Source organism: Alligator mississippiensis, chromosome 10 (assembly GCF_030867095.1).
Source record: "Alligator mississippiensis isolate rAllMis1 chromosome 10, rAllMis1, whole genome shotgun sequence".
NCBI lineage: Eukaryota > Metazoa > Chordata > Crocodylia > Alligatoridae > Alligator > Alligator mississippiensis.
In genome coordinates, this window is record NC_081833.1 from 9,559,608 (window position 1) to 9,587,503 (window position 27,896).

Sequence of the window (27,896 nt, forward strand, 5' to 3'; positions counted from 1 at the left end):
AAATCTCCATTTTGTAAAAAGCAACAAACGGGGTAAAGCTATTAAAAATAGAAAAATCACATTATGCTCTGCAAGAAAAAGTGATCTGACAATGTAACTGGTTTCCTCCACATTGGTACTGTGCATTTACCGTATTTTCTTACATATAATACACATTCCCCTCTCCCCACCCTGCCAAGTCAGCCCTCCTGACCCTCAGTTGGGATGTGTGTTTTATGCAGGGAAGCAGTTTTCTTTGCTGGAAGGGGAGCACTCCTGGAAATACCGTGCACGCTGCACACCCTGGAGCTGTTAAGAAGGCTGCCATGTGCGTCTGCCCAGACAACTGAAGCGGGGAAGGGAGAAGAGACCTGTGTTAACGCTTTCACTGTAGCTCCTGGCTGAGCTCTGTAGCCAGGCCCAAGGACACAAGTGAGCTGCTTGAAGTATTTTCATGAGGCTCATGGAAACAACACATTTATTTACAGGAGTTCATATAAAGAACTACACTACATATACCAAAGAACTAAGAGCCTTGCTACTGGCCTCTGAAAGGGTCTGGAGCCTAACTTTGTCTGACGCAAAGTCCTACTGCAAACATAAGTGTCCAGGACGCGTGATATCACAGGCGACAAGATCTACCACACCAGGAAGTTCCTGATGCCACATGGCCTGGACACTCCATGTTTTCAGAAGGACTTACCTTGAGTCTCCAGGGGTGCGTCTACCCATTGCCCTATGGCAACATGGCAATGTACAACATACTACAGCGAGGCAGCATTCACATGTGTCTACATATAATCACCAGCTACATCACTGTAGCAACATGCTCCCCGGGTACAGCAGGGCACCACAATGACATAGCAGTGAAATTTATCCGTGTGCTACCTACATGCGTGGCACAGCAACCATCTGTCCTGCGCTGTGCTTCAGTACTGCCAAAAGAAACGAAAGCCCCCCCACCGGGAAGAGGCCAGAGCAGCCCCTAGCCGCAAGCCCACAGCAGGCAGGCCACCCTCACCCTGTGCACAAATCCAGGGGGGCACATGCCCACCATGCCTCCCCCAGGGGTGTGCACAGCAGCAGGGACCCGCCCCCCCCCCCCACTCCCAGGATGCTCTGTCCCGCATCCTGCCATAGCTGGGCAGCACCTGCCCCTGCCCCTCTCCCTCCCTCACTGTGGGGGCCTTGATCTGCGCCCCCGCCCATGCCCCTTCCCTCCCACAGACTTATCGGACGGATGCTGCTCTCCAAGCTGTCGGGCTGCATTCCTGGCCGCATGCACACTATGGCTGTATTCAGCATTTACTGGCGACATTATTGACTACACTGGTCAAAAAAAGCCAATTGCCAATAATATAAATTTTCCTTTTATCACTGCCGGTCTGATATGGACCAATATATCGATGTACCTGTACTGATGAAATAAAATAAAAATATTTTACCAATTTCCAGATAGAAGGCACCAAAAATGAGGCAACTGCCAGCCAAGGCTCTCTGACTAAAAGTACCAGAGTAAATTCAACAAAAATGTACCAACAAGCATCTTACTACTTTTAGCTCTTGGATATTTTCCTTCAAAGCTGACATCTTGCACTGATTCACTGTGTTCATCTCAGATTAAGTGCACAACAGCACTTTACATGATAGTTATAGAACAATGCCCAATGAATCCCACACCGATTACTGTTAAAAAGTCTCTTCTGCTCTTCTATCTCAGTCCTTAAGTCAAGTCCCTCCTCCACAGACGACCATCAGGATTTCCAACTGGTACAATCCTTATCCCAGCGGTTACTGTTATTCAGACAACCTGTGATTATATCCTGGTTTGGATCTGTGTACTTAAAAGGTTTCCAGTGAGACTTCTGCCTCTTCTCTACTATGTGCTAGGGCAACACTACCTGGGGCAAACCAGAGAAGTCTTACAGCAAAACACTTAGGCTCAAAAGACTAGACACAAATCAACACCAATTTCACACAGAACTAGATTCACTAACACACTCCTCCAACTCAACCAGTCAACCAGCCTTGCTTGGCTGCATTTGTAGTGGCCATCAGGAGTGCTCTAGCAGCCCACAACCCTCTGCCTCCAGCTACTAGTATGGGCCAACTGCAAGGGTCTGGCTGCCTTTCCGGTTTCAAAAGTGAATGTCGGTGCACTTTATTACTGGTTCAATCTAGGCAGTTTAGAGAAACCTGCAAAGATTGAATCGATTCAGCCTGGGGCTTTTTGACTGTCTGCACTTGGCCAGTATGAATAATTGTTAGTGCATGTTGCTCTTTGCCTTCAATTATTAAAAATGACTTTTCAACTTGAATTTAAACATCAAAGTATTGTTCTCCCTACAGTTTGAACCTTTCTGTAGTATATAAACTGATCTTTTATTAGAAGGATAGAAAAACAGTAAATTGATGTCATACACAATTACTTTTATTTGTACATGGCAAAAAAAATCTTCAAGCATTATTAGTGTTAATAGTATTATGCGTTATGTATGTGGAACGTCAAGGCTTGAAAAATGCTTGTGCTGAGTCAAACAGTGATGTAGAGCAAAAAGTCAAATCCTGGAGAATAAAAGCTGAATCACAATGAAAGAGGAGACAAAGACAGTACTTGCAAAGGCACATGACCAGCTTCAAAACAGTCACATCTTCACATCTTACTACACAGAAAGGAACGAGAAAATTCTATTGTTCAACAGAGAAGAATGAATGCATGATGATTTTCTACAGATCTCTAAATAGCACTGCAAAAAGGAACTAGAAGAAAACACTAACTCCTCCAACAGAAATACAAAAAAGGTTACAATTTGATTTACCTAATCTTTACTTAATATTTATATTTAAAGCGTTGAATGACTTATCTACACAAACACATTTGAAAAAAAAAGTCAACACATAAATCCATGTCACCATTATTTACAGTACTATTTTTTCCTTTTTCTTGTTTATTTTCTACAAAATAAACAATAATTTTCAAGTTCAATCATCTGAATGGAACCATCTGCAAATAGCACTTCTCTCTTCAAAAGATTGGTGTATTAATATAGCTCCTGAGAGCTTTTAGCTGGGCAGTCATGGAGACTGATGTCCTCTGCCTATTTATTTTCTATCCATTGCTTCTGTAAAAATACTCATCTTACTCTTCTAGGAACCATGTTTACCACCCTTTATTTTAGAGCCTTCAACATTAGCATCACACCCATGGTTTCAAGTCTGCTCAAACTAATGTAAGTTATACATACTTTGTAATATAATTTTATCTAATTCCCTGCATCCAAACTAGGCATAAAGAAACTGACTTTCACAGACAGTTTGACTTGTCCTTCTGAAATTGCTTTACCTCAGCCAGATTGTTGAATTGCAAAAAATAAAGCAGTCACATTTGTGGAAACTGGACTGTTATGATAGATGTAGGCACACTGGAGAACCAGTCAATCCAAAGGGCAAAAGCACAGAAATATTTTCCATTCTTAACTGGTCACTTTACTAAACTTTGCTACTTTGTTAAATTCCCAATTTTCTTCAATGTATGTAGTAAATTAATATAAATAACACAATCTTTTGAAGCATTAGAGAATTGATTTTAAAGGTTTCTTTTTTAAATCATGTAATTCATTTGGAGGTACATTTATGCTTTTAGGGATTATTGCATAAACATCAAAGAAGCTAGGGTTGTGGGAGAAACGCACAAACTCAAACCTGGCAAAAACCTTTCTGTTGGGAATATTTGACCTGAGGAGGGGTACTTTGTATCCGAGAGCTTCTCTCTCTCTCTCTTGCTGTTATATAGTTGGCCCAGTAAAAATAGAGGTGCACCGATACATCAGTCCATATTGGATCAGCACTGATAAAAGGAAAATTAACATTACTAGCTATCCACTTTTTTTGGGTAGTGTAGCTGATAATGTACCGATAAATATAACATGCCTTCCGACTGGGGCCCCTGGATACCATGTGCATGCACGTAGCCACAGCATGCATGCAGCCAGGAATGCAGGGCAGGAAGGGGCAGATCGAGACCCCCATGGTCAGGGAGCAAGTGGGGCAGGGCTGGGGGGTGAATGGGATCCCGGGGTCAGGATGAGAAGTAGGACAGTTACAGACATCCCATCATGTCCCTTGCCTGCCGGCAGCAGTGACAAGCTGTGCCTCCCACTGCTGGATTGGCAGGGGATGTGATGCGTCCAGCACGTGGCTCCCGGGGCAAAGGCAGCAGAGCGAGGAGCCCCGAGGCCACAGCAGGCCGCCTGCCTTCACCCGCACCCCGCTTGCCTCCACTCCAGTTAAAAGTGTCCTAGCACTTAAAAACGATGGCGGCAGCGCTTGAACTAAAGCTGATTTAAAGCTTTAGTTCAAGCGCCTCCATGGGAATTTTTAAGTGCCAAAATTACTCGCACATTTTAAGTGCCAAAATTACCCACACAAGTGCCACCCTGGACAAGCCACCTGCAACTCTGTCCTACTCCCCACCCCAGCCCCCGGGTCCCATTCAGCACCCTGCCCCGCTCCCTGCCTCACTGGGGGAGCATCAATCTGCCCTCCTTGCCCCTGCCCCTCCACAGACTGACCTGCAGGACATTACTCTCCATGCTGCCCAGCTGCATTCCTGTAAATCGGTTATCAGGTGGGTATCAGCCAACATGCCTGGTGAATAATTAGCTATCAGTATAGGCCAAGAAAATCTTTATTGGCACCCCTAAATAAAATACCCACAAAAATATTTGCCTCTTCATTATTTCCAACACCATCACAGCTACAACACTGCTTAAGTAGCAGCATCCGTTATAGAAAATTCTTGCAACCTTTTCTTATAAGAAATTCTAACACTTCCATTACTGCATCAGGTCTCTGAAATTTAGTGTCTTGGTTAGAAAGAGACTTGCCTTTTTAGCATCCTATGAAGTTCTATTCAAGTTTAGCTGAGTTAGGCTATTAAAACAATTGTCATTTCCTGCCTCATTTATATTTCTACGGGAAACTTTGGAAACAAGCCAAAATAATAACTGAACATGATCATTCTAGAAATCCAGACCTTCACAGCTGCCAAAAGGAATACGTTAGAGCGACAAAGTGCAACTGCTAGAGAAGTGGCAGGCCAGGAAGGAGAAAGACACAGCCCAACTAAAATCTCACCATATGGCACACATTCATACCACAGAATCGGTTGCTTTGATAAAATGAAAATTTCGACGTTTTTCCTTAAAGAGACTAAAGTCACTAAGTAGTTTTAATTACAAGCCAAGAAAAAAAGAGGTCTTATAAGTTACTGAGAATGCATAAATGAACATCCAAAAGATGTGAAGTACCAGATTTATAGTTGTCCAGGTGGCCTTACTTTGTATACACAAGAGACAATGCTGTAATTTCAATCCTGAACACAAGTTTAGCACCACTTATACCAATATGGAAGTGGACAGACAAAGTGGTATCAAAACCGATTAATACCACTGTAACTAAAACAATGGTTGATAGACAGATGAAAATGATACAAACACATTATTTGTTCCATAACACTCCTGCCTCACTCAGTAAACAGGATGGAGTTCTGAAAATGCATAGGCAACCATAAACGTTATTTCCCAATTTTCAAATACTTGACTTTATAAACTATGTATGCTTTCCTTTAACTTTATTTTTCTAGAATACATATAATGATAACTTAACATTGAATAGCCCAGGGGTAAGCAACTCCTGCCACGGGTGCCAGAGCGTGGCAAGCGAAGGCATTTTGCTTGGCATACGTGCCTGAAGGCAGACGGCAGGCAAGGGGCCGGGGCTGCACTGCCACAACAACGAATGGGCCCCTTGTGCCTCCCCTGCCATCCAACTCTTGCACGCCAACATTTTTCAAGTTGAGGTTGTGGGTAATTTTGGCACTCTGCCCAAAAATGTTGCCAACCCTTGGAATAGCCAATATTTAAGTTACATTTTCACTTGATTTTACAACCTCAAGTTTTCATTAATATAATTAATTTGTCATGGAAAATGTTACCTATAAGCAAAGGATTAAGGGCAGAGACACATGGATAGGAGAACAGAACAACCACTCACTTTCTGACCTCACAATCTTCGTTCTCAAAGGTACTATACAAAACACGTTCAGAAGACGGGCCTGAGAATACAAATTCATAACTTTACTGGACACTAAAAACTAAGGACTAAATAGACATTTACTTTACAGCTCAATACAATCTACCTTCTAGTGCCTTTGCACTTCAAGGGTGGTAACTCTCTCGACTGGTCTTGCTCTTCTACTTAGTTATCCTTCCTATTGCATTTCTCTTATCTTTTAGCAGATCCTGATACGGTAGCTTTGTTTTTGGGTTTTTTGTTTTGTTTTGGGGGGGGGGGGTTTAAACAAAGCCCTGCTCCATTTCTTTAAGCAAAATGTTTTTATTTCCATATGGAGTTTTACACAGGCTGTTGGTCTATCTGTAATTAGCTCGTGTCTGCTGCTTTTTCGGAATTTGTTCAGATAGGAATGAGCTTCTGTTGGTAATAACCTAATTCATCAGATGCTATAAACAAACTGGCAGAAAGGAGAGATTTTAGACAGAGTGGAAAGGGAGAGGGGAGGGGACGTTGCTGAAAAGGTAATACAGCAGTGGATAAAACGAACTGAGATGAACAAGCTAGTTAACACCTTGAGGAACACTGGATTTAACAGCCAAGGATAAGAATCCATAGCCCCTGTTGAGACCATGGTTAATACAATCCAGTCCAGTGTGAAATTGCAGAACAAGAAATTATCCACGAAATTTCGTGTGTTTTTGTGGGGGGGGAGGTGGGGGTTAATAGATTTTAATAGATTTTGTTTAAGGACAGCTGCTCTGAGGTCAGTAATGAAGTATCCAAAGAGGTTAACATGTTCTGCCATGGGCTTCTATGTTTCTGGAATTGAAGTCAAATTGGCGCCTATTTATTCTTTTTATATTTCAAAGTAAAGGATAACTAAAAAGAAAGTATTTCCCAAAGGATGCAATTAAAAGTATTATCAGTGACACTGATTAAGTATAGCTTGGAACAGGAAATGTTTCTATACTAGGGGTAGGCAACCCCTGGCACTGGTGACAGAGCGTGACACGTGAAGGCATTTTGCTTGGCATGTGCGCCTCAGGGAGGACAGCGGAGAAGGGGCCAGGACTGCACAACCACAGCAAGGATCGGGACCCTCACGGCACCCCCGTTGTCTGCCCCGGCACACCAACATCTTACAAGTTGAGGTTGCGGTTGTTTTTCACATTCTGCCTAAAAATGTTGCTGACCTCTGTTCTATACATTTAAAGATGCATTTACCAAAAACAAGAAACATGAACTCCAATTAAAATACTTGGTAGTTTATCTTGAAATAAGGATAAAAAAGGCTTCAAGAGGACATGCCTGCAGGCTATAGTATGGTAAGCTCTGAATCAACTTGAATGGGGACAGAAAAAATCCCCCTTCCTCCCAACCACATAGATTTAGCTTAGCAAAGGGAAGGCTTATAGTTAGACCTTTTTAAAAATAACTCATGACATCTTAAAAGAAACAAAAAGATTTGTGTATTTTATTAAACAGACTCTTAAATGTTTGAAATCAAACATGCATTTATATTGTTGAACTCATTTATACTGTTGAACCTGTACATGTTGAACTCATTAGAATAGAGTTTTTATAAAAATAAGAGCTTTCTTAAATAAAAACTAATGCTCATTTGGGAGGGGGGAGGGAAGGGTGGACTATAGACTGGATACCAAATTATGATATCTTAAATTATTTGTATAACATACCAAACACACTTAGAGGGAAAAAAGTGTGGAAGAATCTCCAAGCAAACAAATTAACCTAAAATATTATTCTGGCAGTAGGTCAAAGAGTTAAGCTTAGTGAACCCTGAAGCTCTCTCAGGCCTTTGATGGCTTACTGTTCGAAAACTAAAATATCAACCATTAAGCATTAGATAACATATTTACCAAATTAAATGCAATGAAGCTGCTATACTACACACAGAAGAGAAAGAATTAAAAAACAGGTCGAGTCATAAATGGAAATTTCATGTAGCAGCCAAAGCCAACCGAGTGTTTGTACAGCTCACAAAATTTTCCTAATGAAGTAATTTTTTAAGCAAACAACTTTTCTATGGATGAAGAAGAAATTTTTAACAGCAGAACTCTTACCATAGTGAGGGAAGTATTTGCTAACATTAAGTTTTAGTTCTCTCTCACATTTCAGTTTAGGAAATTTTTTTTTGGAGAAGGGGGAGTAAGTATTATGGCAAGAATATTATTTGTTTGTACAAATTATTTCTGAAAATAAATTTAGCCTTGGTGATATTGTACACAATGTGGCCTTGCTGTATTGGGGGGGGGGGGGGGGACACTTTTTAACATGAAGTTTGTCTTTGGATGAAGTAGAACTTTCTGATTACAAAAACATTTAGACTTTTAAAGCAGCCCATCAATAACAAAAGCATCTGAAGCATTTAAAAGGGTGCAGGTTGAAGCTGTGCTGGTCTAAGGACATAGGCAGACAACATTATTTGGGTATTGGATTTACCCAGAGCCTTGTCTGCTGAAGGATTTAAATGCGTTTTACACACTATCTTACTGAAGTTACAGTACTACAGAAGTATTTCATTAATACTATCAAGTGTTTACTTTCGCTCATAATGACAGGAGCACCCTCACCTGTGCTACATGTTTTTATCAGCCAAACATTTCTGCATGCTAATCTACTATGAATAGACAGCTTAAAAAGAAACAGTAAATGGAAGTTAACTGTCTGTCTGTAACACATGCACAGTTGATGCTTCCTGTACATTCTCACTGATAGCTGTTTTAAAATACGCTTAGTACTACAGATTTAGTTCAGACCATTTAATTCCACATTCTTTCAAACTCTGGGCAGGGTTTAAGAGGTGGGGAAACAAGGGTCTAGGAAAGTGGTTCAAACCTGCAGAGATGCTATAGCACTAGTTGTGGCACCACTGTGGGATGATATTGCCCTACGTGCCTGTTTCTGGGAGACACCATGCAGGGTCAGCCTGGGAAGGGCTGCAGCAACAGGATGAGCTTCTGCCACAGCTGCTTCCCAATCTGGCTGTGCAGGAGCTGCATGGTGCGGTCCCACCTGGCTGTCCCAGAAGCAGTACCGTGAATATATTTATAACGATCTAATAAATTACAAACATGTCAATTACTATCATCATAACAAATTTATAATATGCTTAATATTTTAAATTAGGGTGGTTTTTTTTAATAAATGGGGTGCCACTATATTTCAAAATACTTTAGAGGGCTGCCTTAAGTCCAAAAGCATGTGCTCCAGCAGGATAACAGTTACTAAACGGGAACAATTTTCTTTAGAACAAGAACAATTCGGACCTGCAATCCAGTTCAGGATACGGCAGTTGTGCAAAGAGTCTTCAAATGGCACCTACCCTCACAGGGAGCAAAGAAAAAGGCCACCCAACCTCCTGTCCGGAAACAGCTTCAACGCCAAACAGAAGATAGTAGGTAACAGAGCCCTTCTCTGCCTTTTGGCTAAGATCAAGTGCGACTGAAGGCATCTGAACTTGCCGCCTGGCCTCCGGGCCTGGGATTTGGATGCCCGCCTGGATGTGGCGTATCCGACCTGCCTGGGGTCTCGGAGGGAATACTGGCCCAGTCCTAGTTTTATGACCTATGGAGCTTTAAAGACACCACTGAGCTTTGCTCAACTGGATGTGGAACCCAATTGACACTTGCATTGAGTTAAAAAAACAAAAAAGATTGTGTTTTTAAGGTAACTGGGCTTCAACCCAGCCTCCAACTGGGGGGGGGGGGGAGGAGGACACCCCAGAAACCAGCTGGGGTGGGGCAGGGATGGGACTCTGGGTTGGAGGAGGCACTGCTCATCCTCCAGCAACCAGATGTGTTGGGGGGGGGAGGAGAGGGGGAGACCTTACTCACACCCTGGCAAGCGGTTGTGCAGGATGGAGGGACCTGCTCACACCCCAGCACGCACCTCTGTTGGGGGGGGGGCTCTGCTCACACCCCAGCAAACAGCTTTGTGGGGGGGACCCCCACTCACTCCCCAGAGCTGGGGAGGGGAAGGGGGGCGGACCCTGCTCACCCCAACAAGCAGCTGCGCGTGGGGGAGACACTCCCTCCCTCCAGCCCCGCCCCGCTGCACTGCTCCAGCGGCGCCGCCCTGCCTATCCCCGGGCCCTGCGCTCACCGCAGCCAGGTCCGCCAGCCGGTCCTTCATCCTCACCGCCTGCTCCCGCGATGCTCACCCTGCCGGTACGCCTCCGCCAGCGGATCCCTCCGCGGCCCCCGGAGGCAGCGGCCGCTCCTCCCCGCGCCAACCCCGCATGCGCCGCGCGGCGGCCGGATGCACAGCTGGAGAGAGCCGCCAGCTGCGCGGGGGCGGGGTCATGCAAATGACGGGGTGTGGCCGTGCGGGCAGCGGGGAGGCTCGCGGGGGCTGCGAGCCCGCGGGCCCGGGGAGGTTGGATGCGATGCAGGGACATCACCTGCCCCCGCCGGCACCTCCGTGCCCCGCGGGGGCCGTGTAGCAGGGGAAGGAAGGCCGCGATGATGTTGCACAAAGGCTTTGCGGATGCAAAGGCAAAGCAGAACGCTTGGGACCCAGCTGCACCTTCCAATGAGAGCTGGGTAGAGACCAGCTCTGGAGTTGGGACACACTTTGAAGCACTAACTGTGGCTGCCAAGCTGAGGTGCCCGCTGCACGCGCAGCAGCAGCGTGGGCACAATTCCCACAGCGGGTCCCATCCGCCGGAGCTGGTCTGGCCACCCCACCCCGCGCGCAGAAATCTCAGGGAATGGCACAGGTGTAATATCTTTTATTTAACCGACTAGATACAGGCCGTTCTTGACTAACGTTTCGAATCACAACGTTTCACACTTAGACTTTTATAAGTTGACACCCTGATTCAACTTTCCGACATCGGTTTTGACTTGATCCGGCACCACACCGGCGAGCAAGTTTGCTGCCCATCTCCCTGGAGAACATCTGTCCAAACTGCCTTGGACGCTTTCTTTAATAAAACAGACGAGATTCCAGAAAAACCTGCGGCCAAGACCCCTTCAAAAAGTCCAACCAAGAGTCCTTCAAAACATCCAGCAATGTCACCTCAAAGAAGTGCTTCCAAATCAATAGGATTGCTATTTACAATATACATACATTCATGTAGCTATACTACTCATCTATAATTGATTGAGTACAAAGTTCTGGGGGGGTTTTGGTGAAAATAGGGTATTGGGCCTTGGTTCAGGAACCAATCCCCATTTCTAACATTGTTTCCTATGGGAAAATGGTTCTGAGTTACAATGTTTCGACTTAAGACCCGATTTCCAGGAACCAGTTGTGTTGTAAGTCTGAGAACTGCCTGTATTTGCAAAAAAAAAAGTCTGGGTATGAAGTGCCCTTCTTCATGTCTATTTGCAAGCTGCCCTGCACAGAGCCCAGAATATTGTCTATATGCCTCGTAATCTTACAGTTGGTTCAATAAACAATAAAAATATCATCCACAAAAATCCTTGACTCTCCTGCAGAGTCCCGCACAGGCACCCTTCTCCGCCTTTTGACTAAGATCAAGTGCGACTGAAGGCATCTGAACTCCCCGCCTGGCCTCCGGGCCTGGGACTTGGATGCCCGCCTGGATGTGGCGTATCTGACCTGCCTGGGGTCTAGGAGGGAATACTAGCCCAGTAGGAGATTGCAAAGACTGTAAAAGTTCTCCTAGGTAGAAATAATAATTCATGCACATTTATCGTGACCCCATCACATTGTGACTGATGTTGGGTCATCAGCAGACCCAGAGTTTGGGAACAGCTGCCTCAGTGTGTCTCAGTTTGTTGCAGGATCGACCAGTGCAGTGTGTAATCCATGTAACATGCAGCCGGGGTCTTTGAGTAGCACGGGGGTGCTCTAAAACCAAAATCAAAAAGAAGAAAGCATTCCATGCTGTAGCGTTTATTAATGTATTGCTCATGTAGTGCCACAGGGTCTCAGGCTACTGCTCTAGACAAATGCAAAGTGATAAATTATTGTCTCCAGGACCTTAATGATGTGATTTCATATAAGAACCAATGTTGTATTTGTCCCAGGACAAGTTGTGCCTGTGTCTGTCCCGCAACAGAAATGTCCCAGGACTGGCATGGGCAGACAAGGTCCTTTGGGTAAATGTGATATTTTTCATTAGACCAAGTAAATAGTTGGAAAATTTGTTCTTTGCAAGCTTTTGGGCACAAACACACTTCTTTAGGCATAGGCATACCAAGAGCCAGGATTGGCATGTACACTCACTCTAACCAGGATTTAGTGAGCAGCTGAATGCAGCGCTTGGGGGGGAGGAGGGGAGGCGTCTTCCTTTTTGTTTCTATTTTAATTTGGTGCAACTGTTCAGATGCACTTTGCAATATCTCAAGCTCAGTTGTTAGTACTTCTTCTCCTGTAAACCTTTTCAGGATTTATCCTGGGGCAACAGACATGGTCATCTGGAGAACTGCACTTTGTCCCCTACATAAAGAGCTTTATCCTGGGACAAATGCGACATCTGTCTGTTGCCATATAGATATCATAGCAAGGAAACACAATGAAGTATTGGAGTTGGCAAAATTATGATAGCAGAAGAGAATGAGATATAACACTGAGGCCAAGCTTTTTGCACAGCCTCTTCAAGTGCTGCTCTGATCCCCTTCCCCTGCCTGATCTGCTGCTCTGCTGTTTCCTTCCCTGTGTTCCCTGCCTGATTTACTGCTTTACTTTCTGCTTCCTCTCTTATCTTCTGCTGTGCTGCCTGTTCCCTCCCTGATTTGCCATGTGCTACACACACAGGCTTCCTGTGCCACAAGTTGGGCACCCCTGAGATGTAAGAAAGCACATACCATTCATGGGTGTGTACGTACGTGTTTTGTTAGTTCCCCTCAGGTACATATATGTATATGTACAATATAAAATCATATGTAGCACCTGAAATGAAAGCCAAACAGAAGCTGAAAGTTTATAATTTAATATCTGGGGCAATGTTGATTGATACACAGATAACATCGCTATGGGGACTTTCTAATTATGCTTAGAGCACAATCAGAACATTGGGAGTCCATAGCATGAAGAACAACGTGCAGGAAGTTGTTCAAAGTCCCTAATACAGACTTGGTGTCTGGCAAGAAACCTCTGAAAAAGACATGAGGAAGGGCACTTCATACCCAGAATATTGTCTATATGCCTCCTAATCATACAGTTGGTTCAATAAAAATATCATCCACAAAAATTCTTGACTCTCGTAAATTTGGAAATAAAACAACAGGTTTTCAGAAGCTGCTAGAGATTGTATGTTAGCTTCAGGATTTGAATTGGGGTACTTGCAAAAAAAAAAAAAAGATATTTTCTCTGGTGGCTGTAAATTTGTACTCCAGACTTCACATTCTCAATTTTAAAAAGAAAACAAAAAACCCTGTAACCATTGCAGTTGTAAAGATAACCTACACATTTTGTAACAGATATTGAACTCTATATCTGAGGGATAAATTGCTCTGTTTTGTTGGTATTTGAAGTTACTAACCTAGCCTTTTTTATGTATAGGGACAATCAACTTGAAATTTATGCTTCAAAATAATCTGCCTTCTATTTTACACTATCCTCTAATGCATTAGAAAATAAGATGATGTTTACCCTGCTTCATTTGTGGACAGTCAGTTTCATCATTTTATGGTGGAAAGCTCCATCACTGCTGCAAATCTAGTGGTCTTAAAATACAGGTGCGTCTTGTGACCCCTTTCCAAACCTTTTTAGTATGCCCTGAGCACGTCTACACGAGATGCCTGAAAGCACAGCAGACCGTTCTACTGCACATTATGGCAAAACCCGGGTTAATGTGCAGTAGAATTTGTCTACTGTGCATTATCACAACAAAGTTCACCTTTGCTATTGCACATTAGCGCAGCTACTGCACCTTGACCTAGTAGCTCATACTAGAGATACTACACAATGTGCAGTAGTGAAGGCACATTAATGAACGTGTAAACGCACCCTCTGACAATGAGCATATCACCCATGGCAACATATTCTGACCCAAAGGCACTGGGCATTACTTTGGATATCAAGATTATCCAGTGTTATTCTAATATAATAAAAGCCTTACGCTGTCTGTCTGTCTGTCTGTCGGTAACACTTTAATTACGCTCTGATTGGTTGTCTCAGGAGCCAGTCACAATGCTGATTGAAATAACCAATCAGAGTGCTCTGCACAGACAGATACACACAGCGGAGCACCACCACAACAGCAGGTACTGGAGGGCCAGAGCAGCCCCCAACCTGGTCCTGCTCCTTGGAGGCAGAGGGGGATGATGGGGTCTAGAGTGCCGCTGTAAGGGAGGTGATGGAGTGGGGGGATGAGACCCCCCTGGGTCTGCTGGTTGGAGCCAGGAGCTGGTGCCCCCACCCCGAACAACAGCAGTCAGCAGGGAGGGGAGGCAGCGGGGAACAGGAGAGGGAGGGGAGCAGGAAGGTGTGTTGGGGGGGTTACAGCTCGAAGTGGCAGAGCGGGAGAGGGGGGATGGCTCCGGCCCCAGGCGGGGGGGGGGGAGGGGAAGAGACACAGGCTTCTGTCCCTGCCCACCCCCACCTCATCATTCTCAATGGGGAAAACAGCCAATCAGAGTGCTCCAAGCCTGGGGCAGAGCCACCGTGATTCTGAAGCTGTGCCGAGGACCTCCCTGCAAGAGGCAGAACAGTGGCAGCATGGGGCGTTAGGTGGTAGCCCTCTCCCGCCCCCACCCCACAACATTCTTGATGGGCAATTGGCTAGTTCTAATATTATAAAATATTATAAAATATATTATAAATATATATATTATAAATATATATTATAAAAGCCTATCTGTCTGTCTGTCTGTCTGTAACACTTTATTCGCACTCTGGTTTTCATAGATAGACATTAGGGCTGGAAGGGACCTCGGAAGATCATCGAGTCCAGCCCTCTGCCCAAAGGGCAGGAAGTCAGCTGGGGTCATAGGATGCCAGCAGGATAAGCATCCAGTTTGCTCTTGAAGGTGTTCAATGTGGGTGCTTGAACCACCTCCGGCGGCAGGCTGTTCCAGACCTTGGGGGCTCGGACAGTAAAGAAATGCTTCCTTATGTCCAACCTGAAACGGTCTTGTAGTAGTTTGTGACCATTCAACCTCATCATCTCTTGGGGCGCTCTGGTGAACAAACGTTCCCCCAGATACTGGTGGTCACCCCTGATAAACTTGTAGGTGGCCATCTGATCACCCCTGAGCCTGCGCTTTTCCAGGCTAAAGAGCCCCAGGGCTCTCAGCCTGTCATCGTAGGGTCTGCTTCCCTGACCTCTGATCATGCGCGTGGCTCTTCTCTGGACTCTCTCAAGCTTCTCCACATCCTTTTTGAATTGTGGAGCCCAAAACTGTGTGGATGCAGTACTCCAGCTGCGGCCTCACCAAGGCCGAGTACAAGGGGAGAATGACGTCCCGGGATTTGCTTGAGAAGCATCTATGGATGCAAGCCAGCGTTTTGGTCACTTTACTAGCTGCAGCATTGCACTGCAGGCTCATGTTCATCTTGTGGTCAATGATGACCCCCAAGTCTCTTTCTTCCATAGTGCTAGCCAGCGTAGCACTGCCAAGCCTATAAGGATGCTGCGGGTTTTTCTTCCCAAGGTGGAGAACCTTGCATTTATCGGTGTTGAACACCATCAGATTCTCGTCCGCCCACTTGCTGAGCCTGTCCAGGTCAGCCTGGATCACCCGCCTGTCTTCTGGTGTGGATGCTTTGCCCCAAAGTTTGGTGTCATCGGCGAACTTGGCCAGTCCGCTTCTGACTCCAGTGTCCACATCATTAATGAAGATGTGGAATAGTATGGGTCCAAGGACAGAGCCTTGGGGGACCCCACTGGTCACAGGACACCATGATGAGTGACTTCCATCGATTACTACCCTCTGGGTCTGAACACGGAGCCAAATTTCCAGCCAGTGGATCGTGGTGGACCCAACGCAACAATTGGCCAGTTTCACCAAGAGGTGATCATGAGATACCAGATCGAAGGCTTTTTTGAAGTCAAGATATAGGACATCAATCTCTTCTCCCTTGTCCAGGTGATAGGTCACCTGGTCGTAGAAGGAAATTAGATTGGTCAAGCAAGACCTACCCGCGACAAACCCATGCTGGCTATCCCTTAAGATGTTGGCGTCGGCCAGTCCATTAAGGATGGCCTCCTTAATAAACTTTTCTAAGATCTTCCCTGGGATAGAAGTCAGGCTGATGGGCCTATAGTTTGCCGGATCCACTTTCCTCCTTTTCTTGAAGATAGGCACCACATTGGCCTTTTTCCAGTCTTCAGGCACTACACCAGAGCGCCGAGAGTTTTCAAAGATCCGTGCTAGAGGCTGGGCAATGATGCTCGCCAGCTCCTTGAGTACCCTGGGGTGTAGATTGTCAGGGCCGGCTGACTTGAAGGTATCCAGCTTCTCAAGATGTTCCTTCATGAGGTCAGCATTAATGGAGGGCAGGGGATCACCCTCACCCGGAATTCCCTGTCCCGTAGCGGGCATGGGCGTCCCATGGGACTGTTGAAAGACCGATGCAAAGTACCCATTTAATAGGTTGGCTTTTTCCTGGGCATCAGTTGTCAGTTGCCCCATCTGGTTCAGCAGGGGTCCAACGTTGCCCCTGCTTTTCCTCCGGCTCCCCACATATCTGAAAAAGGACTTTTTATTGTCCTTGATGCTCGAAGCTAGTTGGAGTTCAGTTGCAGCCTTGGCTTTCCTGGTATGCTCCCTGCAGGACCGGACCAGTGCAGAATAATCCTCCTTGCAGGTGACTCCCATCCTCCATCCTTTGTAGGCCTTTCTTTTTAGCCTCAGGAGGTCTGCCAGGTCCCTGGAGAGCCAGGGGGGCTGCTGTGCCCTCTTGCTGCCTTTCCTCCGAGATGGAATAGACTTAGTTTGTGCATTGAGGATCGCTCCCTTGAGAAGCAACCACTCTTCTTGAACTCCCCTCTCCCTGTGGTCACGGTCCCTTAGGGCCTCACTGGCAAGCCTCCTGAGCTTGTCAAAGTCGGCCTTCCTGAAGTCAAGGACTTCCGTGTTGCTGACTGACTTGCCAGCTTTTTGACGGATGGTGAAGGTGATCAGCTCGTGGTTGCTGTCACCCAGCTTCCCATCGATCACTAGGTCGCCGACTAGGTCATCCCCAGTAGCCAGTACCAGGTCGAGCAGCGCTTTGCCTCTCGTTGGCCCATAGACTTCTTGAGTCAGGTAGAGGTCATCCATGAGAGGAAGCTTTGCGACTGCTCAGATTTTGCTGAGCGATCCTCCCACGAGATGTCTGGGTAATTGAAGTCACCCATGACAACCATGGTCCTGGAGCATTGGCTGATGGAAACAGCCAATCAGAGTGCTCCAAGTGTGGGGGAGCGTTGTCATGATTTCAAAGCCATGCCGAGGATTGGACAGAGGGTGGGGGAGCTGAGGGCAACAGCATTGGCCTTGGCTCTCCCACCCTGCTCCCTGCAAGTCGCAGAAGAGTGGCAGCATGGGTCGTTAGGTGAGGGCGCTCCATCCCAGCCCCACCCCCCCATCATTCTTGATGGGCAATTGGCTAGTTAATTATAATAAGTACTTTGGAAGGGATGTTTATGCCTTAAGATTTAAATCAATATTAGAGGATGAAACCTCATATGTGAAGGGCAGATTATCCTGCAGCTGTCCTCCAGGGTTTTCAGTAAAATCGTTTTATACATTCCTTTGAGACGTCTGGAATTGGCCCCTTTTAGACTAGATGAACCTCAGGTCTGATCCATGAGGAGAAACGTTATGTTCCTATTCATTGACAAAGGGGCTCCTTAGAATCCGCGCTACAACATCCCTTCCTGTTCGTCAGCAAGTCTTGCGTGTTCTCTACCTCTCAACCTGTATGATTGGATGAAGTCGCATTTACTTTTTTCAGTTTATTATTCCAAGAAATATAGTTGTGATTTTTACTGTGTATTTTGTTAATTAAGATCAAGTACTGCACTTGATATGTAAAGCATTGTAAAGTATTTAATAAGTTTAACTAGCTTATTTAATTACAATGTGACTATTATGCCCGTAGTAAAATCAGTTAATTATTTCAGAACAATATTTGGGGAATCTTACAAATGGCTTTTAACCAATATAAAGTGATCGACCAAAATATTTCCTGGAAGTATCTGTATCCTTGTCAAAAGCTGCAACACTTCAGTTAGTTTATAAGGTGCATCTCCACCCTGACTTCTGCCTGACTTTAGGCCAACAGGGCTACTACTTCTCTTAAGTCTACAGTAATGTGTTTTATGGTCTCAGCTCTCGGAAGAAAGGTTTGATTTAATGATCTCATTACAGGGGAAGAGAAATATGTAAAGTTGTGATATTTTACCAAAAGAAAACGGAAATATTTTTCATTCGTAGTGGAGTTTTATAGCACACAAAAGCTGCAACGGACTGCAAGGTCTTTTTTCAGATCTTGATTTTAAACATAGTGAACATCATAGGGTTAATAAGAAGTAGCAGACTATGTTTGTGCAGCCCAAGGGATCTGAAATACTTTAAAACTTCATAGGATCACAGGAAAGTAGGGCTGGAAGGGACATCACAAGGTCATCTAGTCCGGCCTCCTATTCAAAGCAGAAACACTCCTGACTAAACCATCCCAGCCAAGTGTCTGTCTAACTTGCCCTTGAAAACTTCCAAGGATGAAGATGCCACAATTTCTCTCGGCAGCCTGTGCCAGTGCTTGGCCACCCACAGTGCCAGAAAATCCCGACTAATCTGTACATTTTCCCTGCTGCATTTCGAGGCGTTGCTCCCAGTCCTGTCCCCTAGGGCAGCAGCTCTCAACATTTTGCACCTTACGTCCCACCAACCACTTTGTCAAAAAACCCTGGTCCCACCGCGATAAAAACAAAACCCCACTTTTTTTCCCCAAGAAGTGTATTTTTACGTCTACACGCACTTTAGGGACATTAAAAATTGCAATAATTTTGTTGAGAAAAGTCCCACCTACACATGGGCAGCGGTCACAGGGAGCTCCTGCAGGCAGCCGCGGCAGTGTCAGTGTCAGTGGGGGTGGCAAGCACGGACCAGCCGCCAGCGACCACCCGCAGACACCACCAGCAGCGGCCAATAGCAATCCACGACCGCCTACAGACGCCGCTGCCGGTGGCGGGCAGCGACTGCCCACCGGTGCTGCTAGCGGCGGTGGCGGCAGCCGATCGCAGGGGTGCACCACCCATCTCAGGGGGTGCACATGCACCCTGTGCACCCTCTACACGTCGCCTGTGACCTTCACGTCCCGCCGGTTGAAACGCTGCCCTCGGGTCAAGGAGAAAAGCTCGTCTCTCTGCCCCCTCTAGGTGCCCTGCAGGCGTTATGCACCCCCCCCCTCAGTTTTCTGGGACAAAAGTTTCCTAAACCAACTTGACCCGAATCAGTTAAATCTGTTACCACGTGCAACCAGGTTAATCTTAAACCCGTTTCAGCCATTTTGAAGCTGGGTGCCGCGCACGGAGCTGCTGTTCGGTTTAGGGTGGCATCGCGGAGGACCGTCCGGTTGTCCATACGAACCCGGACGCCTTGACATCCTCTTATTTACCTCCCCTAACCCAAAGCCTAATTCTTCCAGTCTCTTTCCCTCAGTTTCCTGTCATTCGTGCCCTGTCCCCCCTAGCTTGTTGTGCGACATCTCCTATCGATTGCATTGCTTCGTGCCCCCCTTCCCCAACGGAGGGAAATCAAACGAGCACGGGGGGCACAACCACAACGGACTGAAGGAGCATCTTGAAGGACAAGGAGGGAGGCCATGAGAGGAGACGACTGGGGGGGTCTGAGGAGCCCGCCGAAATAAGAGGGCGAAAGGATCCAGTTCTTTTTACTGATTGTACTCTCCCACCCCGCCGCCCTGAGGGGGCTTCACGGCGGGCTCCCCGCGCGCGGGAAAAACTGAGGGGGAGAAGGGGGCGGGGCGCGACCAACGAGCGCCAGGCGGCGGTTGGGCTGGGCGCGCGGCGCATGCGCGGGGCGGGCGCCGGTCACGTGAGCGCGGCCCCTCCCTCGCCCGCCCTGTGTCCGCGCCGCGTCGCTCTCCGGGTATTTGAATCGCGCTTCCGCCATCTTCTTCCCTGCGTCCAGTCACGGAGCCCAGCGCCGCGGACAGACGCCTCGGCAAGGTAACGGCCGACCCCCTGCGGCGGGCGGGCGGGAGCGCGGATGGGGCTGCGGCGGGGCCTAGTGCGGCCTGCGCCGCGGTGAGGGGGAGGAGTGGGGGAGGGGGAGGGAAGGCGGCTCGGCTCGGCACGGCTGTGCTGTGCTCAGTCATGGTGGCGGGAGGCCCGCGGGGGCGCGGCCGCCATTGCCGGGCTGTGGGGCGGGAGGAGGATGAATGGGCCCGGCCGGACAGGCGCGGCGGAAGGGGCGGGCGCGGCGCACGCGGTCGGGCCTCCATCGCCCGCCGCCTCACTCCGCTTCCGTCCCCTCCCGCAGACCCAGCATGGCCGCCCAGGGAGAGCCCCAAGTGCAGTTTAAGGTAAGGAGCCGCCTCTCCCCCGCCCGCCCGGGGCCACCTGCTCTCTTCCCTGAGCTTTTTATCTTTTCGGGCGGAGGGGGAGGGGTACGGCTCTTTTCTTTTTCCTAGCTCTTCGTTTTCATTCACGTTTTCCATCCGCGGCCGGGGGGACGCCGCAGTGCTCCTCACGCTCCTGGCTCGCCGGATGTAGACGTCTCCGTCGCGCTCCTCGTAACCCGGAGGAGTTTAAATCGGGAGGTCCCGCGCGAGCCGCGGAGGAGTCTCAATCGCGTTTCTTTTTTTTCTTTAACCCATTTTAAATTAAGGTGCCCCTTGGGAGGCTGCGAAAGCCACGGAGGAGTCCCGATCGTGTTTCTTTTTCTAACCCACTTTCAATTTGCGGCCTTCGAGGGACATCCTGGAGCTGCCGGACGAGTCTTGATCACGTTCCTCATTTTACATCGGGGCGCCCTGTGGAAAGCGGCGCAGGAGTCTTGATCGCGCTCCTTTTTTAACGCGAATCAGTTAAAGTTTAACATCTCCGTGGCTTTTTGTGGCTTTCCATGGGGCATCTTTAATGGTTTGTGGTTTTGAAAAAAAGAATATGAATCAAGACTTGTCCAGAGGAAGGTTACAAAAGCCATGGAGGGGTCTTGATTGACGTTTTTTTAACCCGAATAATTTTAAAGATCTTTGGTAGAAGGGTACAAGAGCCGCGATCGTCTTGATCGCGTTCCTTTTTTTAACACAAGCCAATTAAAAAGATGTCTCGTGAAAGGCTACAAAAGCCATGGAGACCTTTAATTTTAATGGTTCACCTTAAAAAAAGGAACACGATGGAGATGATCATGGCTTTTGTAGCTTTCCACGAGACACGAGTCATCTTTTTAACTTCAGTGTTAGAAAAGGAATGGAAAATCAAGACTTCTCCATAGCTTTTTGTGGCCTTCCACAGGGCAAGCCATGATTTTTTGGCGCACTTTTTTTTTTTTTTATCATAAACCTTTAAAACTAAGATGTCCAGCGGAAGGCTGTAAAAGCCATGGAAAAATCTCGATTTGAGTTAAGCTCTCCACGGCTTTTGTAGCCTTCCATGGGACAAGTCTTGATTTACGTTCCTTTTTAACCTGAATAATTTTAAGATGTGCCGTGGAAGCCAGAAGTCTGTTAATGGAGCTCATCCTGATGCCTTTCATGATTCAAGCTAAAACAAAAGATACAATAGCTGACACGGACCAGTCTAGCACTACAGTATTTCAGTGCTTAACCCACATTGACGAACCCAGCCAATTTCTGGGGTTTTTTTGTTTTGTTTTGGTTTTTGTTTTTTTTAAGAGAAGAAAAAATTGTTCTAACATGCATTCTTCAGGCTAATAAAAATAGTTTGGAAGTGCTAGTCACTGACCTGTCTGCCCTTTAATCTGGAGTTTCATAGACATTAGGGCTGAAAGGGACCTTGCAAGATCATTGGGTCCAGCCCCCTGCCCAAGGGGCAGGAAGTCAGCTGGGGTCAAAGGATCCCAGCATATAAGCATCCAAGTATTTCTTAAGAGTCCAGAGTAGGTGCTTGTACCACCCTGGGGGGAGTCTATTCCAGGCCTTGGGGGCTCAGGCAGTAAATAAGTTTTTCCTTCTGTCCAGCCTAAAACGGTCTTGCATGAGTTTGTGATCTTGTCATCCCTAGCGCTCTGGTGAACAGGTGTCCCCCCAGGTCATGATGCACAACCCTTCAGTACTTAGAGGCTGCCACCAAGTCACCCTTGGATACTTAGTAATGCATAAGTGGCAGAACCTAATTTAAGACTAGAATATGACTTCATGTAACAAGCACACAACACTAAAGCCATTCTAAGAAGTAAAATATATTAGTCAGGCCATATTTGGGAGCTCCTTAAGTGAGTGTCTAACTAACCTTCCTTGCCTAGAACAACTTGTAGGGCCTAGAGTTGTAATTTTAAAAAAACTACCTAAAATTGACTGATGCCTCAGTAGTTTACAGGAAGCTCCTAAAACGTGTTGCCTTCATCTGTGTTTTGAAATCTTTCAACAGCTTGTCTTAGTTGGTGATGGTGGTACCGGCAAAACAACATTTGTAAAACGTCATTTGACTGGTGAATTTGAAAAGAAGTATGTAGGTATGTTTAAACATTTGCATGGAGAATCCTAGTGCTAGTTTAGTTTAAAACACTGTTGGCAGGCTTTTTAAAGTGGAAATGTTTTATTGCAGCAACACTGGGTGTTGAAGTCCATCCTCTGGTGTTTCACACTAACAGAGGGCCTATTAAATTTAATGTATGGGACACGGCTGGCCAGGAGAAGTTTGGTGGCCTGCGAGATGGCTACTATATTCAGGGTAAGTTTTACAAACACTATTCATTAGCTTTGCAGCAGACTTCTAGGTATTTTGTCATCTTTGACAGCTTTGCAAAGTTGCTTGTGCAGTGGACCATTGCTTATGCATTTGGTGTGACATAATAGTAACGGCATTTAAGTTGACTTGCTCTTCAAAACAGTGCAAGACTTCTCGAGGCAGACTTTGCCCAGAAAGTGTGCTTTTTTTTTTTAAGGCTCTGGCTATTAACAGAACATTAACTAAGGTAATACTTAGTTAAGCTGCCCTGAAAACATCTCTTTTTTTAATTAAAACTGAATGCTTGTGTAAAGTGACTAATTTGATCATAAGCACATTAAATAAGACCTAATATTGCAGTATTTAATTGGAAAGTGCATGTTTTTTAGGTGTGGCTCTTTAATACTATGAACTTGGTTACATTGTGCTTCTAACTGTATTATGTCCTTTACCAGTTTTGGAACATCTCATGTAATAAAATTGCTTAAGGAATAGACTTTGTTCTGCTCATTCCTTTTTATGAGAAGGAGGTGGCAAACTTGTGTACCAGATTCAAATTCCTATCTGTTCCTTTTCTGTCCTGTTCAGTGGGGCAGTGTCTCTTAAAATTCATATAAGCTAATTGGCCTTTACTGTATTTGAGTTAGTGTCTTTTAAAGATCTGCAAAAGAGTTCCTTTTTAAAAATTAAACTTTTTGAATAGGGCCCTTCCCAAATAGGGGCTGCAAGCTATCAGCTTGTCAAATCTATTTTATTGAGTCTGTATCTTCCCCTTGTCTAGTGAGGTGCTTGCACACATGAGTTGGTGTGAATAGCACCAAGTAAATGGTCATGGTCTAAATCTGAAAGACCAATAAACTTTGCTTAAATCAGAATGTAGCCTGAAAAACCCTTGCAGGGTGGGTTGGAAACTGGAACATTTGAGTGATAGCTTTCTTATCTTGTATTTGTGATGCTGTGCTAAGCATAAGTTCAAGCTTCTGTATAATTTTTTTTTCAGCTCAATGTGCCATCATAATGTTTGATGTAACATCAAGAGTTACCTACAAGAATGTACCCAATTGGCATAGAGATCTGGTACGAGTATGTGAAAACATACCTATAGTGTTGTGTGGCAACAAAGTGGATATTAAAGACAGGAAGGTCAAGGCAAAATCCATTGTCTTCCATAGGAAGAAGAACCTTCAGGTAGGATGAGGTGGTGCTTTTTTGGGGGGGAGGGGGAATCTTCTGGTTTTGGTCAATTAACTTAAGTGAAAATAGTAGACTATACTTTTGTAGTAAATGCTTTCTGCAAAATGATTTAGTAGTAAGTACTCTTCATCCATGAGGTCACTTCCTGTGTAGTAAAGTTCCAAATAGTTTGCTGCTTTTTCCTTAGAATGAGCTCAGGATCGTGATCAACTGCTGTTGGATAGAAAGCAAAAAGTGATTCAGCTTCTGAATTAAGGTTTAGGTTTGCTGTCATGGATGCAGGACACTCATCTTCAGTTTTCAGACAATTTTTCATCCTTAAAGCTTATAACAGACCATAAGAGCTTAATATTCTATGCAGGTAGGCCAAATGTGAGCCACTTGAAAATAGGCCATTTGACAACTATCTTGTTCGCAGAAGATGCGAATAGATTCCTTTTTATTGTGTTCTGAAAATCAAGACGTAGGCCATTATCTGATCGGATTCAGTGACCTGGCACAGAGCAGTGTCTTTTAATACTAACCCAGTTTTAAAGAAGAACTGTTCAGCAGCCAGTAGATCTGCCAAACTTTCTAGGAAATAAAGCAGGTAAGACTGCTGTCAGTTGGACCTGATGTTCTTTTCATTAGTAGTTGTCTGTTTGAATAGTAGTAATCTGTTTCACGAATGCATATAACCTTTCTCTTGCTATCGTCGTCATCTTTTTTTTTTTTTTCCCCCTTCTTCCCCTCTCCTGCAGTACTATGACATTTCAGCTAAGAGTAACTACAACTTTGAGAAGCCTTTCCTCTGGCTTGCCAGAAAACTAATTGGAGATCCTAACTTGGAGTTTGTTGCCATGCCTGCTCTTGCACCTCCAGAGGTTGTTATGGACCCAGCATTGGCAGCACAGTATGAGCAAGACCTACAGGTAACTTGAACTGCAGTTTTAAGCGCGCGCCTCTCTCTTTGCTTTGCGATAGCAGATACCTGAACTTGCAGGATTTTTTGCTGCAGAGCTGGTTCTAAACAATTTTTCATTTTGTTTCAGATTGCTCAAACTACTGCACTGCCAGATGAAGATGATGACCTGTGAGGGATGAAGCTGGAGCCCAGCGTCAGAAGTCTAGTTTTATAGGCAACTGTCCTGTGATGTCTGGTGCAGCGTGTTTGCCACTTTATTATCTAGCTGAGCAGAACATGTGCTTAATCTTTGGGATGCTGAAAGAGATGAATGGGCTTCGGAGTGAATGTGGCAGTTTAAAAAAAAAAAAAAAAAAATCCTTCATATTTTGGACCTGCATATTTAGCTGTTTTTGGACTGCAATTACTTCCCCCTTGAGTTTCAAATCTAAGACTGCTGCAGTCACATCACAGTATTCAGTGTTAAATCTTGTTTGTTACTGTCATTCCCATTCCTCTTTGATTTAGATCATAATAAAGTTGTATTTCGAATATCTAAGCAAGTGAACTTTCATGCATTGTTAGGAGTAATTCTTCAAGCAATGTCTTCCATTCTTTAAATAGGTGGTAACAGCATTCAGTTTTAATATATATTTTTTTTCTTTTCAAATGCGTTACTTGACTTGCTCCAAGTAAATTTTATAGGTAACAGTTACCCTTTTCAAGGCTTCTTGAGGCCTATTCATTTAAGTACTCCCTTTTTTTAGGAATGCTGAAATGTAACTGCTAGGGAAGGCAAAAGCAGTAGACATTTGAAATGGTAAGTGTAAAATGGATTGAAAAAAGAGTGTAAAAATGCAATAGGGAAGTTTTTTAACTATCCTTAATGGGCATAGTTATTAAATGGATGCAGTTTGCAGGGATTCTTGTGACCTAGGAACTATAGTATAAAAGCTCCATGTGCTCATTGATTCTGTAAAGGGACTATCTTTCAGTTCTCATTGGAAGTTTGTTTAGTTATGTATAACATGTCTATTCACAGAGCTTTATACTATAGCAGCCAGAAACGATTAGCAGTGTGCCTGTGTCAAATGATGTACAAAGCTGTAGCTCTGCTGCAGCTAGGTTGAGCATTGTTCAAACACGGTGTGAAAATGGGATTCTTCCCTGAGCATGCATCTCAAACTATTTTTGTTAAGTAAGAAGCAAGTCACACTTGAACGGAAGTGCTCCTGGCTACAGAAAAGCAGGATTTGTTAAATCTACCCTTGTATAAACCAAAAGTTACTGTAACTGCACCAAGTTCTATTTTTGAAACTCTTGCTTATTACAGCACAAATGGTGGAAAATGTCAACTCTAAACACTATCTTGTAGAATCTACTCCTTTGGATCTAATATTAGAGCTAGAAGTACTGGTAGTCAACATGGCAAAATAGAAATTTAAGATATCATTTTTTTTTTTTTTATTTTTTTTCCCCTAGTAGTGTTCATTTGAGTATATGAAGCCTTGAACTAAATTCAGTTTTGTATTTTTGGTTTCTTAATAAAGTGAAGCATTTCATTTATTCCTCTTAACTTGCATGTTTTTGTACATTGCTGCTGCTTTTTTTTTTTTTTTCTTTTCCTCATAAAGAATTAAATACTAGGCTGTCACCAGCAAGCTTCTTCTTAAGTGGCAATAACCTATTTTAACTGGCTTAGCTATCTGATTTTAATTATGAATACTTTGGAATGAAACATTTTGAACATATTTCTAATAGAGTAGGCCAACACTGTTCAGAATTTTACTTCTCTTTGCTATAGTAATTTGTAGTAGGCTTTGAAATAATCCTTAGTGTGAAGGGTTAATATCAAGCAATTCCTTGCTTTCATCTGCTGTGCAATAAAGACCATTGCAATTCTCCTCCCAAGCTTTTTGTTATAGAGGTATTTTTCTAACTTGAGCTAAATGTCATGGGCCTCAGCTTCCACTGTTCTGTGGTTTGTATCTTAGCTATTGACGTACAGCTTTCAACTTCTGGATTTCAGTTGTTTTGCTGTTTTTCTGATGGGGCAGCAGCTAAAATTTACTGCTCCTTTCTGGAACAGCTTATTATTAACATTTAAAATATGTCCACAGCAAACTTGCCTCAGGCCTGCAAGTTGGTCTTGCCTCTTAATTTAAAAAAAATGAAGGCATGCATCTGTTTACTGCTCCCTATAACTCTGTTGTCTTTGCTACTGCTGTAACTTTGCAGGCAGGTTTGGCTTCTGAGAGCAACCAGCATGGCCATATTACAAACTTTAAAGCTTGGCCACAGCAGGTATCTATTCAAGATGCATTCAGTGAGTTGCTAACTGTTTTGACACAGTATTGCTTTTCATTTCTCTCCTCCTGCCCCCCACCCCTCCTTGCATCACACACTTTGAATAGATGTTGAACTAATAGGAAGTTAACATAGTTTTATTTGCTTACCCAGAACCTGTCTTCCTATAAGATGTAAGATGAATTTAATTTCTGTTATAACTAAAATATCCTTCAGAGATGGCTCAGGTTGGAAGCCTATTAAATTAGATTTAAGTCCATCTTGAACTTTAACAGCCTTGTAATAAATATATGGAACCAAAGAGGAAAGCGGAACACACTTCTCTGATTTCAAAGCAGATTACTCACTAAACTCACTTTATTTTTATATATATATTTTTCTTATATTCTGTATTGAGTCCAGTATTTCTCAAGCATTTTCCAAGCTGCTTAAAATGGCAAATGTGATTCCTAACAAGTTGTATCTGCATTTTCTTAAATAACAAATCGAGTTAACAGTAGACCGGTATAAGGAAAACAGCTTGCCTTAATCTATGTCAATACCACCACCTAGTGGCAAGAGTCGTACATTGGAATATAGTATGTAAACTAATCTGCATGTCTGAATTAATGTTTTCATGCTGAACTACACAAGCCTGCTTCTTAAAGTTATTGTCAA

At 44.8% G+C, this 27,896-nt stretch overlaps 2 protein-coding genes across 4 annotated transcripts in view; one reads left to right on the forward strand and one right to left on the reverse strand.

Moving 5' to 3' along the window:
• Positions 1-10,316, reverse strand: part of STX2 (syntaxin 2) — a 47,373-nt gene extending 37,057 nt beyond the window's left edge. For 2 of the 3 annotated variants that reach the window (XM_019486665.1, XM_019486664.1), the window contains exon 1: positions 9,401-9,544. In XM_019486665.1, the coding sequence (XP_019342210.1) occupies positions 9,401-9,529 (129 nt within the window). In that variant the 5' untranslated portion in view covers positions 9,530-9,544. Of the gene's footprint in view, positions 1-9,400; positions 9,545-10,179 lie in introns of those variants that run through there. The other variant, XM_014598555.3, reaches the window with a different exon arrangement.
• A 9,728-nt stretch (positions 10,317-20,044) lies between these two features.
• On the forward strand, positions 20,045-26,498 carry RAN (RAN, member RAS oncogene family). Its single transcript, XM_006267954.4, has 7 exons — positions 20,045-20,170; positions 20,484-20,526; positions 22,556-22,640; positions 22,733-22,858; positions 23,856-24,043; positions 24,790-24,960; positions 25,081-26,498. Exons 2-7 carry the CDS (start codon positions 20,491-20,493, stop codon positions 25,123-25,125), a joined length of 651 nt encoding a protein of 216 aa, XP_006268016.1. The 5' UTR covers positions 20,045-20,170; positions 20,484-20,490; the 3' UTR covers positions 25,126-26,498.
• The last annotated feature ends 1,398 nt before the right edge of the window (positions 26,499-27,896 follow it).

What these genes read in the sequence shown, in the direction of transcription:
- RAN (XM_006267954.4), top strand. Translation starts at nt 20,491, where the DNA reads ATGGCCGCCCAGGGAGAGCCCCAAGTGCAGTTTAAG. An exon ending in AGATGGCTACTATATTCAGG is followed by an intron (nt 22,859 to 23,855) that starts GTAAGTTTTACA and finishes TTTTTTTTTCAG; the next exon opens with CTCAATGTGCCATCATAATG. An exon ending in ATAGGAAGAAGAACCTTCAG is followed by an intron (nt 24,044 to 24,789) that starts GTAGGATGAGGT and finishes CCTCTCCTGCAG; the next exon opens with TACTATGACATTTCAGCTAA.